General features: G+C 52.3%; 1 protein-coding gene across 1 annotated transcript in view; it reads left to right on the top strand.

Annotated features, from left to right (window-relative positions):
- Positions 1–22587, top strand: part of LOC149428691 (metabotropic glutamate receptor 7-like) — a 29235-nt gene extending 6648 nt beyond the window's left edge. The window contains exon 2 of the mRNA XM_089667111.1: positions 21461–22587. Coding sequence (XP_089523237.1) covers positions 21461–21510 — 50 coding nt within the window. The 3' untranslated portion in view covers positions 21511–22587. The remainder of the gene's footprint in view (positions 1–21460) is intronic.
- The last annotated feature ends 4518 nt before the right edge of the window (positions 22588–27105 follow it).

Below are 27105 nucleotides of genomic sequence, written 5' to 3'. Positions count from 1 at the left end.
GTACAGGAAGGAATGATTCCTTTGTGTCGTTATATCTGCTGGAGCTTCTAAATGTCCGAATCCTGAATCATATCAAATAAAAGGCGGAGCTTGTAGCTGACATCACAAGTGCTCAGGATATACCGTTCCTCCTGAAGAACCAACAAAAACCGTGACTTTCTCCGAGTCGCTATTTACATGCCATTGACACGCCCCCTTCTTAAAGGGCAATGATCTGGAGGGGGAGGGACTTGTGATGGGATATGAAGCTGTGAGGACAGAGCACTCCTTACAGATCCCCTTCTAATCTGTACATGTCAGGTGACCGGCTGCCTCCTGATCTATGGTCCAGTAAGGGGTGGGGGTCCAGTAAGGGGTGGGGCCAAGCTGCAGGGTGTCCCATGTCCCTGTGAGGTCCTTCACCCCCCCCCCCCCCCGGTCATACACAGGGGACTGCGCTGTCCATCCAACATCTCATCCTTCCTGCAGGGCGGATCAGTTGCTTGTGGCTCGGTAGTCACAAGGGGCTGATCTGTGTCAGACATTTGTGAACAGGAACTGCACAGGCACCAGGATTTCCAGGATTGTGTCATCTCTGAGCCGCCATCCCAGTCCAGGAAGAAGATGGTGACCCTGGATGATGCCGGAACATACATGGTGCCGTCCTGGGGAGGAGATCAGATGAAGATATTGTCAGGGGGGGTCCTGTGATCTCTGCTGGAGGGGATAAACGCTGGAGGGGGAGGACATGGACTCAGCATTCATGGACTTGACATATGACGTCTGTTTTCTTCTGGATCCACAGAAAAGGACCTCTTTGTACAGCCTCAGTGCTCTTTCCCTACCTGGCCATGCATGATTTTCCACAGCTGACTACTCAGCGACTGAAAGTGAATCTACAAAATGCCTCCAGTCTGGTGGATAACACTGGGAGCTTGCTTGTCCTGTAACAGACGGAGTGTATTGACGTTTCCTCCTTGTGTGGGTTGGTTGCCCCGTCTCTGCCTATTATTGGGTGGGATTGGCTCCCCGGCGCACGCTGTGCGCTGCACTCGCCATACACATGAAAAGCAGAGCGGGGCGGCGGGGAGAGCGTGACCGGAGTACTGCAGGAGAAAAAGACTCCGGCTGGTCTGAGTGTTCCACGTTGCTGGGGCCCCGGGGCTGAGTGCTGATGGGAGCGGGGCCACGGCGGCTGGTCTGAGTGTTCCACGTTCCTGGGGCCCCGGGGCTGAGCGTGATGGGAGCGGGGCCGCGGCGGCTGGTCTGAGTGTTCCACGTTCCTGGGGCCCCGGGGCTGAGCGTGATGGGAGCGGGGCCGCGGCGGCTGGTCTGAGTGTTCCACGTTCTTGGGGCCCCGGGGCTGAGTGCTGATGGGAGCGGGGCCGCGGCGGCTGGTCTGAGTGTTCCACGTTCTTGGGGCCCCAGGGCTGAGTGCTGATGGGAGCGGGGCCACGGCGGCTGGTCTGAGTGTTCCACGTTCTTGGGGCCCCAGGGCTGAGTGCTGATGGGAGCGGGGTCGCGGCGGCTGGTCTGAGTGTTCCACGTTCCTGGGGCCCCGGGGCTGAGCGTTGACGGGAGCGGGGCCGCGGCGGCTGGTCTGAGTGTTCCACGTTCCTGGGGCCCCGGGGCTGAGCGCTGATGGCAGCGGGGCCGCGGCGGCTGGTCTGAGTGTTCCACGTTCCTGGGGCCCCGGGGCTTAGCGCTGATGGGAGCGGGGCCGCGGCGGCTGGTCTGAGTCTTCCACGTTGCTGGGGCCCCGGGGCTGAGCGCTGATGGGAGCGGGGTCGCGGCGGCTGGTCTGAGTCTTCCACGTTCCTGGGGCCCCGGGGCTGAGCGCTGATGGGAGCGGGGCCGCGGCGGCTGGTCTGAGTCTTCCACGTTGCTGGGGCCCCGGGGCTGAGCGCTGATGGGAGCGGGGCCGCGGCGGCTGGTCTGAGTCTTCCACGTTGCTGGGGCCCCGGGGCTGAGCGCTGATGGGAGCGGGGCCGCGGCGGCTGGTCTGAGTCTTCCACGTTGCTGGGGCCCCGGGGCTGAGCGTTGATGGGAGCGGGGCCGCAGCGGCTGGTCGCATTGTCTGCAGTCGGAGTTCCTCGCGCTCCGGAGATGATGATGTGAAATGAGCGGCTCAGACAGCAAATTACATAATGAGACCTGAAAGCCGAGCGCAGGAAGAGCGAGCGAGACGGCGGGGAGAGCTACAGAGCGTCGAGTGCGCACAATTATCCCAGCGACCCACTCATAGGACCAGAGCCCGACTGCGGAGAGCAGACGCAGCCAATCGGAGGACGTTATACAACCACAGGAAGCAGACGCAGCCAATCAGAGGACGTTATACAACCACAGGAAGCAGACACAGCCAATCAGAGGACGTTATACAACCACAGAAAGCAGACGCTGCGTCTGCTTCCCGTGGTTGTATAACGTCCTCCGATTGGCTGCGTCTGCTTCCTGTGGTTGTATAACGTCCTCTGATTGGCTGCGTCTGCTTCCCGTGGTTGTATAACGTCCTCCGATTGGCTGCGTCTGCTTCCTGTGGTTGTATAACGTCCTCTGATTGGCTGCGTCTGCTTTCCGTGGTTGTATAACGTCCTCCGATTGGCTGCGTCTGCTTCCTGTGGTTGTATAACGTCCTCCGATTGGCTGCGTCTGCTTTCCGTGGTTGTATAACGTCCTCTGATTGGCTGTGTCTGCTTTCCGTGGTTGTATAACGTCCTCCGATTGGCTGCGTCTGCTTTCCGTGGTTGTATAACGTCCTCTGATTGGCTGCGTCTGCTCTCCGTGGTCGGGCTCTGGTCCTATGAATGGGTCGCTGGGATAATTGTGCGCACAGAGATGGACAATGACAACCATATTTTGGATCAGACTCTGCAAATCCCACTCTCTCCCTCCCCTTGCAGGAATGTGGTCTGTGTGTGAGTGCATAAGGCACAGCTGGATAGCTTCATGGTTGTAACCTCAATTATCTGGTTCCAGGATGCCATGTTACCTTGCAGCTGGACCGCGATGCCTGCGCCTGTTTTGCGACCTTCGCTCGCTCCTGTACGTGGCGCCGTGCGAATCCCCCCACTTCTCCAATTGTAGAATCTTTTTTTGCTGACATTGTAACATTCCCAAACTCTGCCCCTCCCCCACATGAACTACAGATGACCCGCCGCACCATGAGAGCATGCGACGGGGGCACACCGAGAACATGCCCCTCCCCCACATGAACTACAGACGACCTGCTGCACCATGGGAGCATGCAATGGGGGCACACCGAGAATCTGCCCCTCCCCCACATGAACTACAGACGACCCTCCGCACCATGGGAGCATGCGACGGGGGCACACCGAGAACCTGCCCCTCCCCCACATGAACTACAGACGACCCGCCATACCATGAGAGCATGCGACGGGGGTACACCGAGAACATGCCCCTCCCCCACATGAACTACAGACGACCTGCTGCACCATGGGAGCATGCAATGGGGGCACACCGAGAATCTGCCCCTCCCCCACATGAACTACAGACGACCCGCCGCACCATGGGAGCATGCAATGGGGGCACACCGAGAATCTGCCCCTCCCCCACATGAACTACAGACGACCCTCCGCACCATGGGAGCATGCAATGGGGGCACACCAAGAATCTGCCCCTCCCCCACATGAACTACAGACGACCCTCCGCACCATGGGAGCATGCAATGGGGGCTCACCGAGAATCTGCCCCTCCCCCACATGAACTACAGACGACCCTCCGCACCATGGGAGCATGAGATGGGGGCACACCGAGAATCTGCCCCTCCCCCACATGAACGACAGACGACCCTCCGCACCATGGGAGCATGAGATGGGGGCACACCAAGAATCTGCCCCTCCCCCACATGAACTACAGACGACCCTCCGCACCATGGGAGCATGAGATGGGGGCACACCAAGAATCTGCCCCTCCCCCACATGAACGACAGACAACCCTGCGCACCATGGGAGCATGCGACGAGAATCTTTAACGCCAAATGTTTGAGTGACGCCGCCACGTGCGAAGACAAGGGTGACGCAACATAAAAACCCAGCAAGTGTTAACCCCCCCAAGTCCTAAAAATAGCGCAGGTGAGGTCATTGCGGCGCTTCCACCCTGCTCTGTCCTAGATTCTATATAGGCCGGTCTGTTCCCGGCTCCCCTCCTCCTCCGGGAGAGAAATTCTCATCAACCTGGAAGTTAATGGCGGCAATAATGTGCTGCTGAGCGCCGGCGCCGCCTCCGGGCGCCACATCAAGCCATTCCCCGCCCAGCCAGGGGTGGCCACCTCTGGATCATGGCTCCGGGGACATGATGACGTCTGAAGTAATAACAGGTATGGCTGACCGAGGGGGGAGGAGCCGGACGCCGCATATCTGGGCTCTGAGGGCCGGACGCCACGTATCTGGGCTCTGAGGGCCGGACGCCACGTATCTGGGCTCTGAGGGCCGGACGCCACGTATCTGGGCTCTGAGAGCCGGACGCCGCATATCTGGGCTCCAGAGGGCCGGACGCTACGTATCTGGGCTCTGAGGGCCGGACGCCACGTATCTGGGCTCTGAGGGCCGGACGCCGCATATCTGGGCTCTGAGGGCCGGACGCCACGTATCTGGGCTCTGAGAGCAGGACGCCATATATCTGGGCTCTGAGGGCCGGACGTCACATATCTGGGCTCTGAGGGGACAGACGCCACATATCTGGGCTCTGAGGGCCGGACACCACATATCTGGGCTCTGAGGGCCGGACACCACATATCTGGGCTCTGAGGGGACAGACGCCACATATCTGGGCTCTGAGGGGACAGACGCCACATATCTGGGCTCTGAGAGCCGGACGCCACATATCTGGGCTCCAGAGGGCCGGACGCTACGTATCTGGGCTCTGAGGGCCGGACGCCACGTATCTGGGCTCTGAGGGCCGGACGCCACGTATCTGGGCTCTGAGGGCCGGACGCCACGTATCTGGGCTCTGAGGGCCGGACGCCACATATCTGGGCTCTGAGAGCAAGACGCCACATATCTGGGCTCTGAGGGCCGGACGCCACATATCTGGGCTCTGAGGGCCGGACGCCACATATCTGGGCTCTGAGGGCCAAACGCCATATATCTGGGCTCTGAGGGCCGGACGCCACATATCTGGGCTCTGAGGGCCGGACGCCACATATCTGGGCTCTGAGGGCCGGACGCCGCATATCTGGGCTCTGAGGGCCGGACGCCGCATATCTGGGCTCTGAGGGCCGGACGCCACGTATCTGGGCTCTGAGGGCCGGACACCACATATCTGGGCGCCTGAGGGCCAGACGCCATATATCTGGGCTCTGAGGGCCGGACGCCGCATATCTGGGCTCTGAGGGCCGGACGCCGCATATCTGGGCTCTGAGGGCCGGACGCCACGTATCTGGGCTCTGAGGGCCGGACGCCATATATCTGGGCACTGAGGGCCGGACACCGCATATCTGGGCTCTGAGGGCCGGACGCCGCATATCTGGGCTCTGAGGGCCGGACGCCGCATATCTGGGCTCTGAGGGCCGGACGCCGCATATCTGGGCTCTGAGGGCCGGACGCCGCATATCTGGGCTCTGAGGGCCGGACGCTACGTATCTGGGCTCTGAGGGCCGGACGCCACATATCTGGGCTCTGAGGGCCGGACGCCACATATATGGGCTTTGAGGGCCGGACGCCACATATCTGGGCTCTGATGGGCTGGACGCCATATATCTGGGCTCTGAGGGCCGGACGCCACATATCTGGGCTCTGACGGGCTGGACGCCATATATCTGGGCTCTGAGGGCCGGATGCCACATATCTGGGCTCTTGAGGGCCGGACGCCGCATATCTGGGCTCTTGAGGGCCGGACGCCACATATCTGGGCTCCTGAGGGCCGGACACCACATATCTGGGCTCTGAGGGGCCCGGACGCCACATATCTGGGCTCTGAGGGGCCAGTCTCTGTACAAGGAGAGAGAGCAGAGTTGCAGGAGAAGCCCAGCAGACTCCACCCACTACAGGAGGGGGCGGAGACAAGACCAGTCCTCCTGAACAAGGAGAGAGGGCAGCAGTGGGCGGTCTTTATTCCAGGAAGTCTCACACCGGATGATGGATCTGGGAGAAGATTCCAGAAGTCACATGACCGATGGACAATACATTCTGGAATATTCCGGCTCTGATCCGTACAATCCGACATCCGAGTTCCATAAATAGGGATCCCCGCAGTCTGCAGATTCATCGCCTCTAATGAAGGATGGCGGCCATGCTGACCTCACCACTTCCCACCGTCCTATGGGGACAGCTGGCTGGCGCTGTCACATGTCACGGGACATCGGGGGAGGGTGACAGGTTCACAGACAAGACTTGTGGCCCCGCGGGAGGGCCAATCACTTCACATTAGACTCCACGTCCCCAGCTGGGATCGGCTCATGTGCTCCTCACCCGGTGCTGTGTGCGTCCATCTGAACGCGGTCACATGGGTCCAAGGATGGGGGTGACGGGGACAGGGGAACGGTGACAACTTCATCACGTATGGATCCAAAAGATGTGCCGGAAATAACCCATCCCCCCCCCCCCCCCGACATCCGAGGATTGTACTGATCCCGAAGTTGGGTTCTGTATGTTGAGGTCAGCAGAGATCCCCCACACAGGAAGACGGCTCATCTCTCGGTGTGAAGGACCCCCGAGGGTTCCAGAGCTGATCTCCGGGGAGATACAAAGACCAATCAATGGAGTTCATCAATCAATCGACTTCTCATCTACAAACCCCAAAACCCGACTTACATCCGCTCTGTCTCCCTAAAATAATAAATATACTTACCTGCACAGAGGGGCCCCGACCCTCCTCTTCTGGGGTCCCCCGCCAGCACTCGCTGCTCCTCCTCTTCTGGGGTCCCCCGAGTACTCTCCACTCCTCTTCTGGGGTCCCCCGCCAGCACTCACTGCTCCTCCTCTTCTGGGGTCCCCCCGAGTACTCTCCACTCCTCTTCTGGGGTCCCCCGCCAGCACTCACTGCTCCTCCTCTTCTGGGGTCCCCCGAGTACTCTCCACTCCTCTTCTGGGGTCCCCCGCCAGCACTCACTGCTCCTCCTCTTCTGGGGTCCCCCGCCAGCACTCGCTGCTCCTCCTCTTCTGGGGTCCCCCCGAGTACTCTCCCCTCCTCTTCTGGAGTCCCCCTGAGTACTCTCCCCTCCTCCTCTTCTGGGGTCCCCCCGAGTACTCTCCCCTCCTCTTCTGGGGTCCCCCTGAGTACTCTCCCCTCCTCTTCTGGAGTCCCCCTGAGTACTCTCCCCTCCTCCTCTTCTGGGGTCCCCCTCCGGCACTCTCCGCTCTTCTGGGGTCATGATTCAGTCACATGATTTGGTGTCATGATCCGGTCACATGATCCGGAGTCATGATCTGGTCACATGATCCGGAGTCATGATCTGGTCACATGATTCGGTGTCATGATCCGGTCACATGATGCAGTGTCATGATTCGGTGTCATGATCTGGTCACATGATCCGGAGTCATGATCTGGTCACATGACGCGGTGTCATGATCCGGTCACATGATCCGGAGTCATGATCCGGTCACATGATGTGGTGTCATGATCCGGTCACATGATTCGGTGTCATGATCCGGTCACATGATTCGGTGTCATGATCCGGTCACATGATGTGGTGTCATGATCCGGTCACATGATGTGGTGTCATGATCTGGTCACATGATTCGGTGTCATGATCCGGTCACATGATGTGGTGTCATGATCCGGTCACATGATGTGGTGTCATGATCTGGTCACATGATTCGGTGTCATGATCCGGTCACATGATGTGGTGTCATGATCCGGTCACATGATGTGGTGTCATGATCTGGTCACATGATTCGGTGTCATGATCTGGTCACATGATCGGCTTCCAGCAGTGGTTTCAGGGGAGAGGAGAGAGCGCCAGCAACTATTGTACTGCCTGGGCGAGGACGTCACCCATTGGCTTATTATGGGGCGTCTACTGATGGCTGCCCCTCCTCCACACTGAAGCAGATCATGTGACCGGAGCGCCCCGAGAATAGGTGAGTACAGACATTGGATTCAGCGGGGGATGGGAGCGGGTCTGGACTCCGGATTGAACCCCTTCCTCCACCTTCCATCCCGCTCTGTAACCAGTAATAAGAAATGAAGTCCAACTATAGGAGGGGGAGGAGTCAGGGCAACATGGGGAGAAGGGCCACCTTAATCCTAACCTCCTAAACCTAATCTCTAGCCCTACCCCCTGACCTTTCACCCCGACCCCCCTAAACATAACCCCTGACCTTTCACCCCTAACCCCTCTAAACATAACCCCTGACCTTTCACCCCTGACCCCCCTAAAATTAATTCCTGACCTTTTACCCCTGACCCCCTTAAACATAACCCCTGACCTTTCACCCCGTAACCCCTGACCTTTGGGACGTCAGTAAATGGTCATTGTCGGAGTGCCGCCTTTTCTCTGCGTTTAGATGAGCTCATTAGACTTCTGCCTTTCCTCTCACAGTCCAATCACAGGTTGGGGGAGGGACAAGACCCATAGATGTTGCTGAACTGCAACAGAGAAAAGTCAGGTCTCTTCCCCTGCAAGGCAGGGCAGTGCTGTGTGGCAGAGTTGTATGAATCTCAGGACTGGATGGACATTAATACAAATCCAATGGCAGGTATTAGAGCTCCCATATCCGTATTTAGCTGTTTGCTCGGAGTTCTGCTTTACATTTTGTTTCCATCAGTCTCTGGCACTCCCCCCCCCCCCCCAGGGACATACATTCTGCATTAGGTCACCGTCTGTGTCGGGCAGCCATGTTTGCTGACAAGACTAACGAAGGCCTTTCAAGCTGACCGCATGCAGAGATTTGACGCAGACAGATCATTGGCTGCTCTGTAAACGCGGCGCGGATCAAACGGCAAACATCAACCGGAGACATAGAAGAGGGAGAGCAGAAATATAAATAAATGATGTGTTTGCTGTGACCGGAGCCGCGCTTTCCGACTGTAAATAAAAAATGAGACGTTTCTATGACTACGCCCAATAGAGGATATAGAGCCGGGCTCCGAAGGGAGATGAGAGGGGCCCCTAGACTGAGATCTACAGCTCGGGGTTCTGATTAGAGCTGACCTGCCAATGACTTACCTCCACTCAGACCATCAGATGTCATCAAGACTCAAGGACTCTGACATGAGGCTCTGCCAGGAACTTCATCCAATGATGACCCCCAAAGGTTGGTCCTGATTAGATCTGACCTACAAGGGACTCCCCTCCGCTCAGACCATCGGATGTCCCAGGAACTTCAGTACTCTTACACAGGGCTCTGCCAGGAACTTCATCCAATGATGACCCCCAAAGGTTGGTCCTGATTAGATCTGACCTACAAGGGTCTCCCCTCCGCTCAGACCATCGGATGTCCCAGAAACTCCAGGACTCTCACACAGGGCTCTGCCAGGAACTTCATCCAATGATGACCCCCAAAGGTCATCCATAGTTCAGGGCCCTGGTTAGTGCTGACCCACAAGGGACTTACCTCCACTAGGACCGTCAGATGTCTCAGAGACTCCAGGACTCTCACACAGGGCTCCACCAGGAACTTCATCCAATGATGATCCCCAAAGGTCATCTACAGCTCGGGGTCCTGATTAGATCTCACCTACAAGGGACTTACCTCCACTAAGACCATCAGATGTCCTGGAGACTCCAGTACTCTCACACGGGACCAGGAGTTTCATCCAATCCTCAAAGGTCATATACAATTCTGTACAAAGTCTCCGGAGAATATTTTTCATTTAATATTGGATCAGTCTGCTGCAATCCTCAGAGCTCTGAGATTGGATGAATGTAGAGGTCACATGATATATAGATCATACTGGAATATAATGGAGGCAGTCAGGTTGGACCCTGGGCCCCCAGTTTTGATGGAGCCCATAGACCTCAGACAACCAGTGACTGAAGCAGCCTTCTCGGGTGGGAAGGTTTATGGGTTTATGCAGCCAATTAGTACTTTGGCCATGTGACTATATTAGGTCAATGATGTCACCAGCATCCCCGCCCCTTTATCTATATGCCGCTGTGAGGCGGGAAGCACCCTGGCCGCAACTGATTGGACAAGCACTGATAACTTCCTTCTGGGTTCAGTTGAGCATGGATTTGGACCAAACCCAAACTCATCCCTAATGGTCAGGACATGAGTGGGTGGTCCCCAGATATTTAGAGGCAGGCTATGGACAGGACCAACTTATTAAGTGGATGCGATTGAGATGTGCCCACCCAGAAAGTGGGTGGATAATATGCAGATTTTGGATGGGTTGAGGTCCCATCTCCTCTAGGCAGGGGGGATATTTCCAGGAAGAATTCCATAGACCTCTCTCCCACCTGCATGGATGAATCTCCCAGTGGCAGTAGGCAGCTCCACGTCTTCAATAATGGTGACAGCTCCTTATGAGCGGGGGAGTTGCAGTGTGGCAGCTTGAGGTCTCCCGGGAGTTGGAGAAGCAACGGAGGCGGTTATGTAACTTCCCCATTAGTGTTCATTCATATTCATTCTCCGATGGAAAGATGAATGACAATGTCATTATAGACACCTCCACACTGAGGAGCACTCCAAGCAACGTTCACCATATTCACTTCCCCGATGGAAAGAAGAATTACAAAATCATCATAGAAACCTCCATAAAGGAGCACTCCGAGCAATGTTCACCATATTCATTCAACGATGGAAAGACAAAGGACGAAGTCATCATGGACACCTCCACCTGCCTTCTCTGGAACCATTGAGGCGCACTCCGAGCAGTGTTCACCAAATTCATTTTGTGAGCAGAACAGGTATACAGTCAGATTTCATTGTCCAACATCCCATAATTTCTGTCTGTGGAAGATGCTATATTGTGGATATCTGTTGCTGATCTCAGATGGGACAGTGGTCACTGTTGAAGGTCCTCAGTGTCCACCCAATCACTAAAATCTTCCCACTTTAACCCACACCCCAAAAAAAACCTTTGTAACCACACCCACAAAGCCACTCCCTCACTTTTAACACAAACAATTGGTCACAGATTTTTGGAACAAGAGTTAAACATTCAGGATATCAGGACAAATCCAGATTTCACAGAAGAGGCACCAAAGTATATGCCCATAGCTAGGAGGGACAACTTGAAGGCACCAGGAAGAAAGAGTTCCAAGAGTTCTCCCAGAGTCCTAACCACCAATCTGTCCATAGACGAGGCTGACAAGTGTCCGGCTGACAGGGATACCAAGAGAACCTGGGATGCCTTGCCTGGTCCCCCAGCTTCTTACTTGAACGGGATGCAAGAACATCTCCCCAACTATCTCAGGGGCTTCACATTGCTATGGTGTGGAAGGGAGGGGCCAACAAGGGGGAAGGACCAGCTGTGAAAAGCCACAGCAAAAGCCATGATTCATATCACAACCTGGGGTAATCGCTGGGGACAGATACCCGAGAGTGGGGACTGTACCCACCAAGCGGGGGCAGATACCTGAGATAGGGGACTATGCCCACCAAGCGGGGGCAGATACCTGAGAGTGGGGACTATGCCCAGCAAATGGGGACAGATACCTGAGAGTGGGGACTATGCCCACCAAGCGGAGAAAGATACCTGAGAGTGGGGACTATGCCCAGCAAATGGGGATAGATACCTGAGATAGGGGACTGTACCCACCAAGTGGAGACAGATACCTGAGAGTGGGTACTATGCCCACCAAGCGGAGACAGATACCCAAAAGTGGGGACTATGCCCATCAAGTGGGTGCAGATACCTGAGAGTGGAGACTATGCCCAGAAAATGGGGACAGATACCTGAGAGTGGGGACTATGCCCAGCAAATGGGGACAGATACCTGAGAGTGGGGATATGCCCACCAAGCGGGGGCAGATACCTGAGAGTTGGGACTGTGCCCACCAAGCGGGGGCAGATACCTGAGAGTTGGGACTGTGCCCACCAAGCGGGGGCAGATACCTGAGAGTGGGGACTATGCCCAGCAAATGGGGACAGATACCTGAGAGTGGAGACTATGCCCAGAAAATGGGGACAGATACCTGAGAGTGGGGACTGTGCCCACCAAGCGGGGGCAGATACCTGAGAGTGGGGACTGTGCCCACCAAGCGGGGGCAGATTCCTAAGAGTGGTGACAAACAGGGACAAATGTCAGCCAGAATCTCTATACAAAGCCATAGATACAGAATATTCGATGTATGTGCCCTGCAGGGAAGTATTTGTTTATATCAATAATGGCGCAGAACAACAAACCCCGGCCCTGGAAGGCTGAGGTCTCATTATAACGTTCGCTTTCCTTTGTTGACATGTGAATCACACTCACCATTAATTATTGGCATACAGAGACAAGGCCGAATCCCAAACAAAAGCCACATTAGGAGAAATAATTATTTTCCATTTTCTCCATCATCCACGCTTTACAGAGAACGAGGACCTTCATAATACACAGCAGATGTAGAACGCTGGCTCACGGGGAGAGCCACTGAGACAATTGTCCTCGGCTACAAAGAGAATTGTACTGTATGGAGGAACGAATGTGAACACCCTCCATGTTACAGAGTTCAGAGGTCTCCAGTGACGGGTCCCGGTAATCCTCCATCATACAAAGACATTGGAGACAGATGTGCTCTTCTATCCTTGTGGTAACAGTTTGGTGAAGACCCTTTTCTGTTCCCCCATGACTGTCCCCCGTGTACAAAGCCAGCTCCATAAAGACATGGATGACCAGTTTGGTGAAGACCCTTTTCTGTCCCCCCATGACTGTCCCCCGTGTACAAAGCCAGCTCCATAAAGACATGGATGACCAGTTTGGTGAAGACCCTTTTCTGTTCCCCCATGACTGTCCCCCGTGTACAAAGCCAGCTCCATAAAGACATGGATGACCAGTTTGGTGTGGAGGAACTCCAGTGTCCTGTACAGAGCTCTGCCCTCAACCTACTGAACACCTTTGGAATGACTTAGAACACAGATGGTGAGCCAGGTCTTCTCATCCAACATCAGTATCTGACCTCACAAATGTTCCTTTGGTTGATTGGACACAAATTCCCACAGATATACTCCAAAATGTTGTGGGAAGAGTGGAGCCAGCTCCATAAAAACATGGTTTAACCGGTATGGTGTGGAGAACTTGAGTGTCCTTTACAGAGCCTTGACCTCAACCCTACTGAACACCTTTGGCATGAATTTAAACGTCGATGGCGAACCAGGTCTTCTCATTCATCATCAGTGCCTGACCTCATAAATGGGCATAACATTCCCACAGACCCCCTCCAGAATCTTGTGGAAAGTTCTCCCAGAAGAATGGAGGATGATATAGGCACACAGAGGGAACTCCATATACATGACCATGGTTTTGGAATGGGATGTCCTACCAGGTCATATAGGAGTGATGGGTGGAAGAACTCAGAGCCTTAATCCCAACCCTACTAAACACCTTTGGGATAAATTGGAATGCCAATTGTGAGCCAAGTCTTCTCATCCAACCTCAATACCTGACCTCACAAATGTTCCTTTGGCTGATTGGACAGATATTCCTACAGACACCCTCCAAATGCTTGTGGAAAGCCTTCACAGAAGGGTGGAGAACGGAATAACTGCAAAGGGGGTTCAGCTCCACAATAATGGCCATTGGAGGGTTGGAGGGGGGGCAGCTCTACATTAATATCCATGAAGGGGGTGGGGGCAACTCCATATTGATGGCCATGATTTTGGAAAGAGATTTCCATCAAGCTTAAACCTTGACTTTGACCTTACCGAACACCTTTGAGACAACTTGGAATGCCGATGGTGAGCCAGGTCTATTCAGCAGTACCTCCCCTCACGGATGGACACAAATCCTCACATACACCCTCCAAATACTTGTGGGAAGTCTTTCCTGACATGGGGGGGATGTTATGGCCAAAGTTTCATAGCATTGGCCATGTTGGGAGCCGGAGGCAGCTCCATATTAGTGGCCATGGGTTTTGGAATGAGATGTCAGATACACTCTGATGGTCAGGTGTCCATATAGTGTCTCTATAGAACGAGGGTGCTATGACCCTGCAGGTGTTTCCGGAAATCTGATTACAATTTTGGTCCTCCTCCTGTGCCCTGTACTGACTTGCTGGTTGGTGGAGGGAACCACAATGCCCAGCCGGGGACATTTACACACCAGGTGGTGTCAGTGGTATACAGCACTCCTGAACTGAGAAAATGCTTTACCTGCCCCCCTCCTCCCACCTCCAGACTGTGAGTTACACGGCTCTTGTCACACAGCCGGGTCTAGCAGAACAGGAGCCTGTGATTGGGCAATGAAAGAAGGAGCAGCAGACTGAGGATCTTATATCTCTGACGCTATGCTCTCTCCTCCTGTCAGCACGCACCTTGAACTCCAACACAATTGATTGGCATTTTGTGGTGCTTCATCCTCCCGCAGTCTGAGCTCTGCTGTACAGGGGCTGCAAGAGGCTGATACGAGGTCACATTCAGATACATTGATCACATTTATTGATGAATGGATGGATTCAGATGTGTCTCTCATATCGGCCTGTTCAGCTTTGGGGGCCAGTTAGACTTTTGCGGTCATCCATGTGTTAATGGAAAGTGTGGGAACGCACATGTATGTTGCTGTGTTTCATTGTCATGTATTTAGGATGGCACCCCAGACAGCACACGTGTGTTACAGATTTTGCGGCACCTCAGATGCTTGCGGCATTTTGGTTCTTTGCTTTCAATGGGTCGCCTTGATGAAACGCACATTAATCACACGGCAGTCCCATGTCCCTCCCCCGCAGTCTCTACAACCCCCAACTTCCAGCAGGAAGATTAATTAGCAATTATACAAACAAGAGGAAGGTTGAGAGCCGTTCATTAGACCCGGGATGGCCCTCCGCGTACAACCGTCTCCCGTCCAATCCGTTCTCATCACTCACAGCCAATACGTCTGACTTCTGCCAAGTGGTTTGGCGCAGATCCTGAGTGTCCCGTCCCGGAGGTGACACCGCCTGTGATTTATTCCGTGTCACCATCCTGCATACATTATCTGACAAATTGCTTCACTCATCGCTGTGTGTCCGGCGCTCCAGATTTATTGTCCCCCCAGGTTCTCCCTGTCCATCCCCGGGACGGGGGAATTGTGCAGGAAAATGAATGGCGATGGAGAGATGGAGAGATGGAGAGATGGTCGTTGGTTGTGCGTATTGCTCACCTGACACACGAAGTGACACCATCACACAGCCATTTGGTGAAGGAATAGATATCCGGTTATCTGATCTCTCCTGCAATCCACGTCCATAGAACGGGCCGCACACCAAAGACATTCATGATTATTGCTCTTTGGGTTGGGTGAGCGGGGTGCTGTCCTTGGCTGGAGGTGAACATCTTCGGCCTGCGGCCTGTTTTTGGGGCGATGGATTGCAGTTCAGAAGAGCGGGCCCACAGGCCGGGGACCCGGCTGATTCCAGGGAATAGAGGAGGATCCAGGCTGGCCGGGGAGTAGTGAGGGGGTTGGGTTCTCGTTGTCTAATCTCTAGTTATGGAATTTTAGAGGAGGTGCCCAAGTTATTAGGGTGTCAAGGACCCGCCCTTGAGGAGTACATCATCCACCCAACTTCCCACCCCCCAGGGGCTCTCAGGAGAATGCTGCAGAAGGTAGTCATCCTATTACACAGCACGGCGTTATGGATCCACCAACTGCTGGAGGACAGAGAGGACCTGTGATGGCGTCACATGGAAGGAGGTCTGTAGAAGGATGAAGACAACAAATAGGGATGTGAGGCTGCTGTGAAAGGAAGAATGGTACGGTTAATGGTGGAGAGGGAAGGTGGTGCAGGTAATGGTGGAGGAGGAAGGTGGTGCAGGTAATGGTAGAGGGGAAGGTGGTGCAGGTAATGATGGAGGGAGAAGGTGGTGCAGGTAATGGTGGAGGAGGAAGGTGGTGCAGGTAATGATGGAGGGAGAAGGTGGTGCAGGTAATGGTGGAGGAGGAAGGTGGTGCAGGTAATGGTAGAGGGGAAGATAGCGTGGCTAATGGTGGAGGGGAAGGTGGTGCAGGTAATGGTGGAGGAGGAAGGTGGTGATGTTCACACTATGGCCTCATTTACTCAGGCACAGAGGGGTGGAGAAAACAGGTGGCTGATCGACGTTTTTACCGCCCACCTGGCAGCCATGTCTGTACACATCGCTGTGGCTGCATCGGCCATTTTTTGTGTTCCCCTTTTGGTAGGCGGTACCACATCTTTTTCGATGCTGAGATGGCGCCATTCATTGTGAATTCACCTTTCATCAGACATGTTCTGCAGCGCACTTCATAGTAACACGCTAATATGCGTTGTGGTGCATGCGTCGCATCCGATACCTCTTCCATGCCAATGAATTCTCAGGAAATAACCATTCTGTCCCATTTCTGTGCGCTCGCCAAATGCGAGGATCAATATTCCCTCCTACCGATCAATATTCCCTCCTACCATTCGATATCCCCTCCTACCAATCGATATCCACTCCTACCGATCAATATCCCCTCCTACCAATCAATATCCCCTCCTACCAATCAATATCCACTCCTACCGATCAATATTCCCTCCTACCAATCGATATCCCCTCCTACCAATCAATATCCCCTCTACCAATCGATATCCACTCCTACCGATCAATATTCCCTCCTACCAATCAATATCCCCTCCTACCAATCGATATCCACTCCTACCGATCAATATCCCCTCCTACCAATCAATATCCCCTCCTACCAATCGATATCCACTCCTAACGATCAATATCCCCTCCTACCAATCAATATCCCCTCCTACCAATCGATATCCACTCCTACCGATCAATATCCACTCCTACCGATCAATATCCCCTCCTACCAATCAATATCCCCTTCTACCAATCAATATCCACTTGTACCAATCAATATCCCCTCCTACTGATCAGTATCCCCTCCTACTAATCAATATCCCCTCCTACCAATCAATATCCCCTTCTACCAATCAATATCCACTTGTACCAATCAATATCCCCTCCTACTGATCAGTATCCCCTCCTACCAATCAATATCTCTTCTTACCAATCAATATCCCCTCCTACCAATCAATATCTCTTCTTACCAATCAATATCCCCTCCTACTAATCAATATCCCCTCCTACCAATCAGTATCCCCTCCTACTAATCAATATCCCCTCCTACTGATCAGTATCCCCCCACAGATCAATATTGATTCTGGATCAGTTCGATTCGCATTGTAACAAAGTATTACATGTGACAGATACGCCTTCAGACTGACCCCGCCCATCGAGGCATTTTGCATAACTCCTCCCAAGGGGGCTGGGATGTTTTCAGAAAGCTATGTACAGCATCCTGCCAGCCCCTCCCACCAGCCATGATCTGCCTGCATTGCATAGAGAAGCACAGAGACCCAGTGATGACATGGCTGTGGTTTTATTTAATAATTTCATTATCACGTGGATGAGGGGGGAGGGGAACTACAATCAGATGAGGGGGGAGGGGAACTACAATCAGATGAGGGGGGAGGGGAACTACAATCAGATGAGGGTGGAGGGGAACTACAATCAGATGAGGGGGGAGGGGAACTACAATCAGATGAGGGTGGAGGGGAACTACAATCAGATGAGGCCTCAGCTTCACATTCCTAGCCGGTGCCGTGGGAGTGGATTGGCGGTTGGTGAGATGCGGCCGGATGCAGCAGCACAGAACAATCGTCCAATCAGTGGCCGTCTGTCTCCAGCTGTTGGCCGGGAGCCGCAGAGCGGTGAATACATCCTCCATCTGTCCTCCCATCCTCCATCTGTCCTCCCACCCTCCGTCTGTCCTCTCATCCTCCATCTGTCCTCCTATCCTCCGTCTGTCCTCTCATCCTCCATCTGTCCTCTCATCCTCCATCTGTCCTCCCACCCTCCATCTGTCCTCCTATCCTCCATCTGTCCTCTCATCCTCCATCTGTCCTCTCATCCTCCATCTGTCCTCCCACCCTCCATCTGTCCTCCCATCCTCCATCTGTCCAGTCTCGGAGTAGATAGGCATCCAGTCTTGGAGTAGATAGGCGTCCAGTCTTGGAGTAGATAGGCGTCCAGTCTAGGAGTAGATAGGCGTCCAGTCTCGGAGTAGATAGGCGTCCAGTCTAGGAGTAGATAGGCGTCCAGTCTCGGAGTAGATAGGCGTCCAGTCTTGGAGTAGATAGGCGTCCAGTCTCGGAGTAGATAGGCGTCCAGTCTCGGAGTAGATAGGCGTCCAGTCTAGGAGTAGATAGGCGTCCAGTCTCGGAGTAGATAGGCGTCCAGTCTCGGAGTAGATAGGCGTCCAGTCTAGGAGTAGATAGGCGTCCAGTCTCGGAGTAGATAGGCGTCCAGTCTAGGAGTAGATAGGCGTCCAGTCTAGGAGTAGATAGGCGTCCAGTCTCGGAGTAGATAGGTGTCCAGTCTAGGAGTAGATAGGTGTCCAGTCTTGGAGTAGATAGGCGTCCAGTCTAGGAGTAGATAGGCATCCAGTCTAGGAGTAGATAGGCGTCCAGTCTAGGATTAGATAGGCGTCCAGTCTAGGAGTAGATAGGCGTCCAGTCTAGGAGTAGATAGGCGTCCAGTCTCGGAGTAGATAGGCGTCCAGTCTAGGAGTAGATAGGCGTCCAGTCTTGGAGTAGATAGGCGTCCAGTCTTGGAGTAGATAGGCGTCCAGTCTCGGAGTAGATAGGCGTCCAGTCTCGGAGTAGATAGGCGTCCAGTCTAGGAGTAGATAGGCGTCCAGTCTAGGAGTAGATAGGCGTCCAGTCTCGGAGTAGATAGGTGTCCAGTCTTGGAGTAGATAGGCGTCCAGTCTCGGAGTAGATAGGTGTCCAGTCTAATAATTCATCCTGCCCTGTGCACTCCCTCTCACCCATTTACTTCCCGATCCCCAAAGTATAATGCACCCTGCCCTGTGCACTCCCTTTCACCCATTCACTTCCCCGTTCCCCACTTGCAGTCTAAATCTGTGTCTGTAGTGCATGTTTGAACCTTAATACCATAAATAATAACATCATATTAGGTTTTTATTCCAGGAGTATATAATGAATTTGAAAATTTTAGAAAAATGCTTAAATAATGCATTGCAATTTAACCAAATTCATTCGATTTTAGTTGACTAAAATTTTAAAATATGACTAAAACAGCTCATAAGAATAAAATCCGCCTAAAACTAAAATTACATTTTAGTGAAAAGACTATGACTAACACTAAGTCGACGTCATAATGAACACTGTCGTTCACACTGCTGGATATGAATACCTGGAGGTGTAGAGCCTCCCATGAAGATGAGGGGGGAGGGGGCGTTCATCTCGTCATTGGTTTGGTTCCGTTCCACCTCCATTACACTCCGGTGACTTAGATGAAGGTCATTGTCATGACTCTGCTGCCATTTTCCTTCTCCTTTGCGGTGATCAGACTGAGCGCACTTCCTTTATAATTCGGAGTGTTTTATGACAATCGAGAGTTCAGTCTGCAAATCCTCCACTGCATCACAAACTTAGAGCCGGATTTATGTCCTGAGCCATTAATATCCTCAGAAGTGGTTTTATTATGTCTGCGCCGTGCTTCTGCTGTTCTTCCCGCAGTCAAACGTAACCTCTGATGTGCCAGACATGGGCAGAGGACACACTGCATTCAGGTTCCCGATGAGGGCCACCACCAAGGCTTGGTTCACCCATCTCCTCTGAGTTCCAGAGACCGTCCTTTAACACACTTTTTCCAGTCATTAACGTGTGCTGCATTCAGGAGCTCATTCAGAGTGATTGAACCTCAATGTCCCAAGACACCAACCTTAACCCTTCAACACAAGCAGGTCATGGACATTGGCAGGGAGGTGGCTCAGCAAGACATTTAGAGCGAAGCCAAGAGACTTGCGCTGATGGAATAGTGTGATCGAGCCAAATGTCCCTTCCTTTGATCTGACATATAAATCCAAGCTTTCACATACAATGGCATCCATCTCCACCCATCTCCGTCCATCTCCATTCATCTCCACCCATCTCCGTCCATCTCCATTCATCTCCACCCATCTGCACCCATCTCCATCCATCTCCACCCATCTCCACCCATCTCCATCCATCTCCACCCATCTCCGTCCATCTCCACCCATCTCCGTCCATCCCTATCCATCTCCACCCATCTCCATCCAACTCCTTCCATCTCCACCCATCTCCGTCCATCTCTGTCCATCTCCATCCATCTCCATCCATCTCCACCCATCTCCATCCAACTCCTTCCATCTCCACCCATCTCCATCCATCTCCACCCATCACCGTCCATCTCCACCCATCTCCATCCATCTCCGTCCAACTCCTTCCATCTCCACCCATCTCCATCCATCTCCGTCCATCTCCACCCATCTCCGTCCATCCCTATCCATCTCCACCCATCTCCACCCATCTCCATCCAACTCCTTCCATCTCCACCCATCTCCGTCCATCTCTGTCCATCTCCATCCATCTCCACCCATCTCCATCCAACTCCTTCCATCTCCACCCATCTCCATCCATCTCCACCCATCACCGTCCATCTCCACCCATCTCCATCCATCTCCGTCCATCTCCACCCATCTCCATCCATCTCCACCCATCTCCGTCTATCTCCATCCATCTCCACCCATCTTCATCCAACTCCTTCCATCTCCATACATCTCCACCCATCTCCGTCCATCTCCACCCATCTCCATCCATCTTCGTCCATCTTCGTCCATCTCCACCCATCTCCGTCCATCTCCACCCATCTCTGTCCATCTCCACCCATCTCCATCCAACTCCTTCCATCTCCATACATCTGCACCCATCTCCACCCATCTCCACCCATCTCCGTCCATCTCCACCCATCTCCGTCCATCTCCACCCATCTCCGTCCATCTCCACCCATCTCCATCCAACTCCTTCCATCTCCATACATCTCCACCCATCTCCATCCATCTTCGTCCATCTCCACCCATCTCCACCCATCTCCATCCATACAATATACAAGATGCAATATACAGGATGACATTTAACGCAGAGGTCAGAAGTAATGCAGGGGTCAGTAGTAGATAAGGCAGAGGTCCATGGTCAGGAGTAAGTAATGCAGGGGTCAGTAGTAGATGAGGCAGAGGTCAGGGGTCAGTAGTAGATGAGGCAGAGGTCGGGGTCAGGAGTAAGTAATGCAGGGGTCAGTAGTAGATGAGGCAGAGGTCGGGGTCAGGAGTAAGTAATGCAGGGGTCAGTAGTAGATGAGGCAGAGGTCAGGGGTCAGTAGTAGAGGAAGCAGAGGTTGGGCTCAGGAGTAAGTAATGCAGGAGTCAGTAGTAGATGAGGCAGAGGTCCATGGTCAGGAGTAAGTAATGCAGGGGTCAGTAGTAGATGAGGCAGAGGTTGGGGTCAGGAGTAAGTGGCGCAGAATGCGTTGACCCACTCAGGGCAACAAAAGTCAGAATTTGTGAACTTTTTGTGCTTTGTTCTGTTTTGACCTCTAAATTCTGGATTCTTCTCCTCCTCCAGGTCCAGCAACGAAGAAGAAATACGTCAGCTACAACAACTTGGTGATCTAGACGGCCTGCTCATGAACGTCAGTAGGAGCAGCTCCATTTTCACTCTTGCGTTGTGTGGTGCGGCTTGCTCCCCCTCCACCCTGTGCCCCTCCTACAGCGGCCAATCATGAGAGGAGAGGGGCTTACTGGGACATGAAGGTGCACGGCCCTTGAGGATTGGGGGATAGCTGCTTCATCCAAGCCATCTGAACTGTTCTCGGCTCAGCCAGGACCAAAGGATGAGCGCCCAGCCCCGCGTCAAGCGAGTTTGTGAGCGGGAGTTTACCAGGGCTCTCCCGTCATCTTTTTTTGGGGACCATCAGACTCAAATCTTTCTGTACAGTTTCTGAGAACTTTTTGCATACAAAATCCCCCCTCCCCCACCTCTTCCTTTCATGTCCCGCTTTTCTTTCACCGCCTGGGGAGTCCATTTCCATTGGATGCCTCCTCTCCCCATCAACGAGCACTTGGCTTCCATGTTGACACGCATCTCCCGTACGATTCACTGACCAGAGCGCTCGGCCTTGTCTTTGTTTTTTGGTTGGTCATTATTCTTTCATTTCATTTGGTGTTTTCCTCGTTCCCTTCGTTGTTTTTACTTCCTTTATTCATTATTGAACAACAAGGTTTTTTTTGATGAAGAAAAAAAGACCAAAAACTGTGTGATAAATGCAGACCGTCCCTGAGCGCCATTGGCTGGCAGGATCTGGTACGTGATTGGCTGGCGCCAGGCGGTCTCCTGTTTCCGAATGCATGTTCTCTCTTTCTCTGCATTATTTCTTTTTTTCTGTCGGAGGATTCTGCTGTTTGTGTTTGATTTCTCTTCATTTGCCCGTGGCCGTTGGGGTTCCGCGCACAGGAAGTGGGTTGAGGCAGCCACCGTTTAAGCCCGCCCCTGAGGGATCTCATCTGAGCTGGGTCAGTGAAGGCCACTACGTGGACTCAGATGTGACAAAAAAAAAAAGCATGTATGTTTTCTACTGTTTGTAATGAGTATTTTCTGCTTACGTGCCAACCTCGTGAGACTCCCCTCCCCCAGACTGCCCTGTGATATTGTCAGAGAATGTATTAATTAAAGATTTTGATTATCTTTTCTAACGATCGTTGTCATCAAAGTTTCTTGTGGGGCGGAGTTCAGGTTCGGGATCCGTCCGTCTATGGAATCGGCTACACAGGGGATATGGAAATGAGACGGAAATGAGGAAATGCCTTGATACCCCAAAAAGCCAGATGACTGTACCCCTTCATGACCAGGGACCCCCGGAGCCCGACGCTCAGACTACATCCAATCACTTCATTATGTATTCATAAAGCGGCAGTAAATCCAAAACCACGGATGTCCTATATTGCATCTTATCAGTCATTAGATGTGGCGGCTGCATTCGTTTTCTTTTTTAAGGCTTTCTCCCGTCTGTTGTCACCCGGTGATCTGGCCTGTATTAGAGCGCCCCCACTCTGGAGGAAGGAGCACAAGGGGCACCGTTGTACAGCAGCATTGTCAGTCTGGGGGGAGTGGAGTGTTAGATGGACTAGCAGATTTAGATACACTAACACAGCGAAGCCAGACTCCGGCTCACACTTTATAATCAGTTACAGGAACAGTTTTATCGTTTTGGGATTAAAGATTTTACATCAATAAATAAAGCTGATCGTTGTAAGTACCCCTGTCAGTTGGAGATGGTTTGTCCCAAACCTGTATTTGCAACACCTGAAAGAGACCTTGTTCTTTCAAAAACAAAAAATATAGAATTGCAGGTAAGATCACCAGATGAAAATAACGGAAAGAAAGACTAAAAAAAGAAAAGGAATGCAGCCGTCACATCTAATGACTGATACTCTGCAATATAAGAAATGCTGCGGTTTGGGTTTAATATCGCTTTCACTTGATTAGAACTCGATCCTCGTTCTGCATATTCTTCACATTATTCTTAGGAACCTCAAATCTTCTATTTGATACGTTGTTTATAATGATTACTCCGCCCATATTTGTTAATGAAATCAGCTTACAGTCAAAAATGTGAAAAATGCGTTTATAAATGACTGGGATCAGGTTTTTATGACGCCTTTTATAGGGATTTGTTACACCCACTTCAATGTTTTATTTCATATTATTTGGATACTTTCCCATGGTATAGGAACAGAGCTCTGCATGGGAGGGCTGCCATGGGCATGGCCATCAGCAGGGGCGGACTGACAACTCATGGGGCCCCCTACTGACCCCGGGCCCTCAGGCAGTGCTCGAGTTTCCAAATGGTCCCTGGCCATCAGAGAACATCCCACCACATGGAAAATAAGTTATAGATATATAAGGCTGTGTTGGTGATCTCATCTCTGTGATTGGCTGATACCCAGATAAAGATTGATACTTTTTTCACAACTTTAGGGACGGCCTCAGCTAACCTGTCGGGGGTTGTCTGTAATGTAAGGGTAGCTGGCAACCCCACCAAGAAACATGGTCAGGATTTACTCAACATAGAACTTCAATTCTATGTTCCTGTGCTCCCATGGAACATTCCACATTCTGGTCCTATGAGAAGATATCCTCTACACAACTCCTAACACCACCCAGGTACTGAACACCAAGAACGATGGTTTGGCTCTTGGCTCAGTTGATTCTTCATTACTTCAAAAAAATAATTGGGGACTCCAGCGGAGATGTTGTATCTAGTAGTAGTTGGTTTCATGGATCCAGGTCATGGTGTATCTAGTAGTAGTTGGTCTCATGGATCCAGGTCATGGTGTATCTAGTAGTAGTTGGTCTCATGGATCCAGGTCATGGTGTATCTAGTAGTAGTTGGTCTCATGGATCCAGGTCCTGGTGTATCTAGTAGTAGTTGGTTTCATGGATCCAGATCATGGTGTATCTAGTAGTAGTTGGTCTCATGGATCCAGGTCATGGTGTATCTAGTAGTAGTTGATCTCATGGATCCAGGTCATGGTGTATCTAGTAATAGTTGGTCTCATGGATCCAGGTCATGGTGTATCTAGTAGTAGTTGGTCTCATGGATCCAGGTCATAGTGTATCTAGTAATAGTTGGTCTCATGGATCCAGGTCATAGTGTATCTAGTAGTAGTTGGTCTCATGGATCCAGGTCATGGTGTATCTAGTAGTAGTTGGTTTCATGTATCCGGGTCATGGTGTATCTAGTAGAAGTTGATCTCATGGATCCAGGTCATGGTGTATCTAGTAGTAGTTGGTCTCATGTATCCAGGTCATGGTGTATCTAGTAGTAGTTGGTCTCATGTATCCAGGTCATGGTGTATCTAGTAGTAGTTGGTCTCATGGATCCGGGTCATGGTATATCTAGTAGTAGTTGGTCTCATGGATCCAGGTCATGGTGTGTCTAGTAGTAGTTGGTCTCATGGATCCAGGTCATGGTGTATCTAGTAGTAGTTGGTCTCATGGATCCAGGTCATGGTGTATCTAATAGTAGTTGGTCTCATGGATCCAGGTCATGGTGTATCTAGTAGTAGTTGGTCTCATGGATCCAGGTCATGGTGTACCTAGTAGTAGTTGGTCTCATGGATCCAGGTCATGGTGTGTCTAGTAGTAGTTGGTCTCATGGATCCAGGTCATGGTGTACCTAGTAGTAGTTGGTCTCATGGATCCAGGTCATGGTGTACCTAGTAGTAGTTGGTCTCATGGATCCAGGTCATGGTGTACCTAGTAGTAGTTGGTCTCATGGATCCAGGTCATGGTGTACCTAGTAGTAGTTGTTCTCATGGATCCAGGTCATGGTGTATCTAGTAGTAGTTGGTCTCATGGATCCAGGTCATGGTGTATGTAGTAGTAGTTGGTCTCATGAATCCAGATCATGGTGTATCTAGTAGTAGTTGGTTTCATGGATCCAGGTCATGGTGTGTCTAGTAGTAGTTGGTCTCATGGATCCAGGTCATGGTGTATCTAGTAGTAGTTGGTCTCATGAATCCAAATCATGTTGTGTCTAGTAGTAGTTGGTCTCATGGAACCCCCTAAAATCCCCACTGTGCCCAGGGCAGCATCCCCTCCTGCCCACCCCTTGTCCAGGGCCTGAGATAAATAAATAGTAGAAGAAATGGCAGCATAAAGGGGGGTGGGGAAGGCTGAAGCCTATGGCTTGGACACTAATTTCTGGATCTTCTGGATCTGGAGGGGGAGGGGAAGATGTGCAGCACCTGAAGGGGATGGCTCTGCGGTCTAAGTGGCACTTTACTAACTGCCGCGCTCGCGGGTCTGGCAGTAAATTGATATGTTCTGCTTCCCAGACACAAATCTAAGCTAACCTAATGGAAATGCATTTGTGAGGGGAGACAAGGCCGAGCCTATTAGCACATCTCCATCTACATGAAGAGCTCACGGCTCACTTTTATTTCATTTCTCCGAAGGTTTCCGGTGTCTCCCGTTATCAGTCATCGGCCTCGGAGGTCAGAGGTCGGCCTCGGTGTACGGCCCCACCACCTGACCATCTGCAACAGTTCAAGAGGGATCACCAGAGGAGTTCACATTCTGGAGAATGTCAGAGGGATGGGTGACGTGCAATGCAGTGCGGAGAACCTTAGGTGTGGCCCCTAAAATGTTATTGTTTGGCCCTACCATCTGGGAAGGGCTGTTTATAGTACTTGTGTTCCTGTCAGTGAAGGAAGGAGGAATAGACATTGTTCCAGTCTTGTTACCGATAAACCTGCAATTATCAGTCATACATTGTCAGATCACCAAGGATGGAGCTACTGACCACGTCACTGTCATGGGGCCCAGGAGCCCAGTGGCCTCAGGATTGCAGGAGGCTAAGGAGTGTAGGGGGTCCAGCAGTCAAGGGGGCTCAGGAGTGTAGTGGCCTCAAGACTGCAGGAGGCTAAGGAGTGTAGGGGGTCCAGCAGTCAAGGGGGCTCAGGAGTGTAGTGGCCTCAGGAGTGCAAGCGGTCCAGGAAGGTTGTAGGCTCTGGAGTGCTGGGGTTCAGGAGTGCAGTTGGCTAAGGAGTGCAGTTGGCTAAGGAGTGCAGTTGGCTAAGGAGTGCAGTTGGCTAAGGAGTGCAGGGGGGTTCAGGAGTGCAGTTGGCTAAGGAGTGCAGGGGGGTTCAGGAGTGCAGTTGGCTAAGGAGTGCAGGGGGGTTCAGGAGTGCAGGGGGGTTCAGGAGTGCAGTTGGCTAAGGAGTGCAGGGGGGTTCAGGAGTGCAGGGGGGTTCAGGAGTGCAGTTGGCTAAGGAGTGCAGCGGTCTAAGGAGTGCAGCGGATCCAGGAGTGCATTTCCTATGCGCGGTCGGTGATTGCGCATTTCTGCAATTGTCCGGATCTGCTATTAGCTGTGTTCACCATATTCATAAATCGATCGCAGAATTTTATGAACATTTTTGATCGAACATTTTAGATCGAATTTTGTAGAATTTTATATCATGTTATATAGCGCTGCGCTTTACTCATTTTATTTATATCAGAGGTGGTTGTGATCATCTTCAGTGCTTCTAGCTGCTTACTTGCCATTTTATTAGTAGCGCTCACTTTGTTTTATATTATCTAGGAGTGTAGGGGGCTCAGTAGTGCAGGGGGACAAGCAACCCAGATGGCTCAGAAGTGCAGGGGGTCCAGGAGTGCAGTGGGTCCAACAGCCTAGAGGGCGCAGGAGTGCAGGGGGTCCAGGA

This window comes from Staurois parvus, unplaced genomic scaffold (assembly GCF_062004578.1).
Source record: "Staurois parvus isolate SC_StPar_1 unplaced genomic scaffold, SC_StPar_1.0 ptg003032l, whole genome shotgun sequence".
NCBI classification, from domain to species: domain Eukaryota; kingdom Metazoa; phylum Chordata; class Amphibia; order Anura; family Ranidae; genus Staurois; species Staurois parvus.
This window is presented reverse-complemented; position numbering and strand designations above follow the sequence as displayed.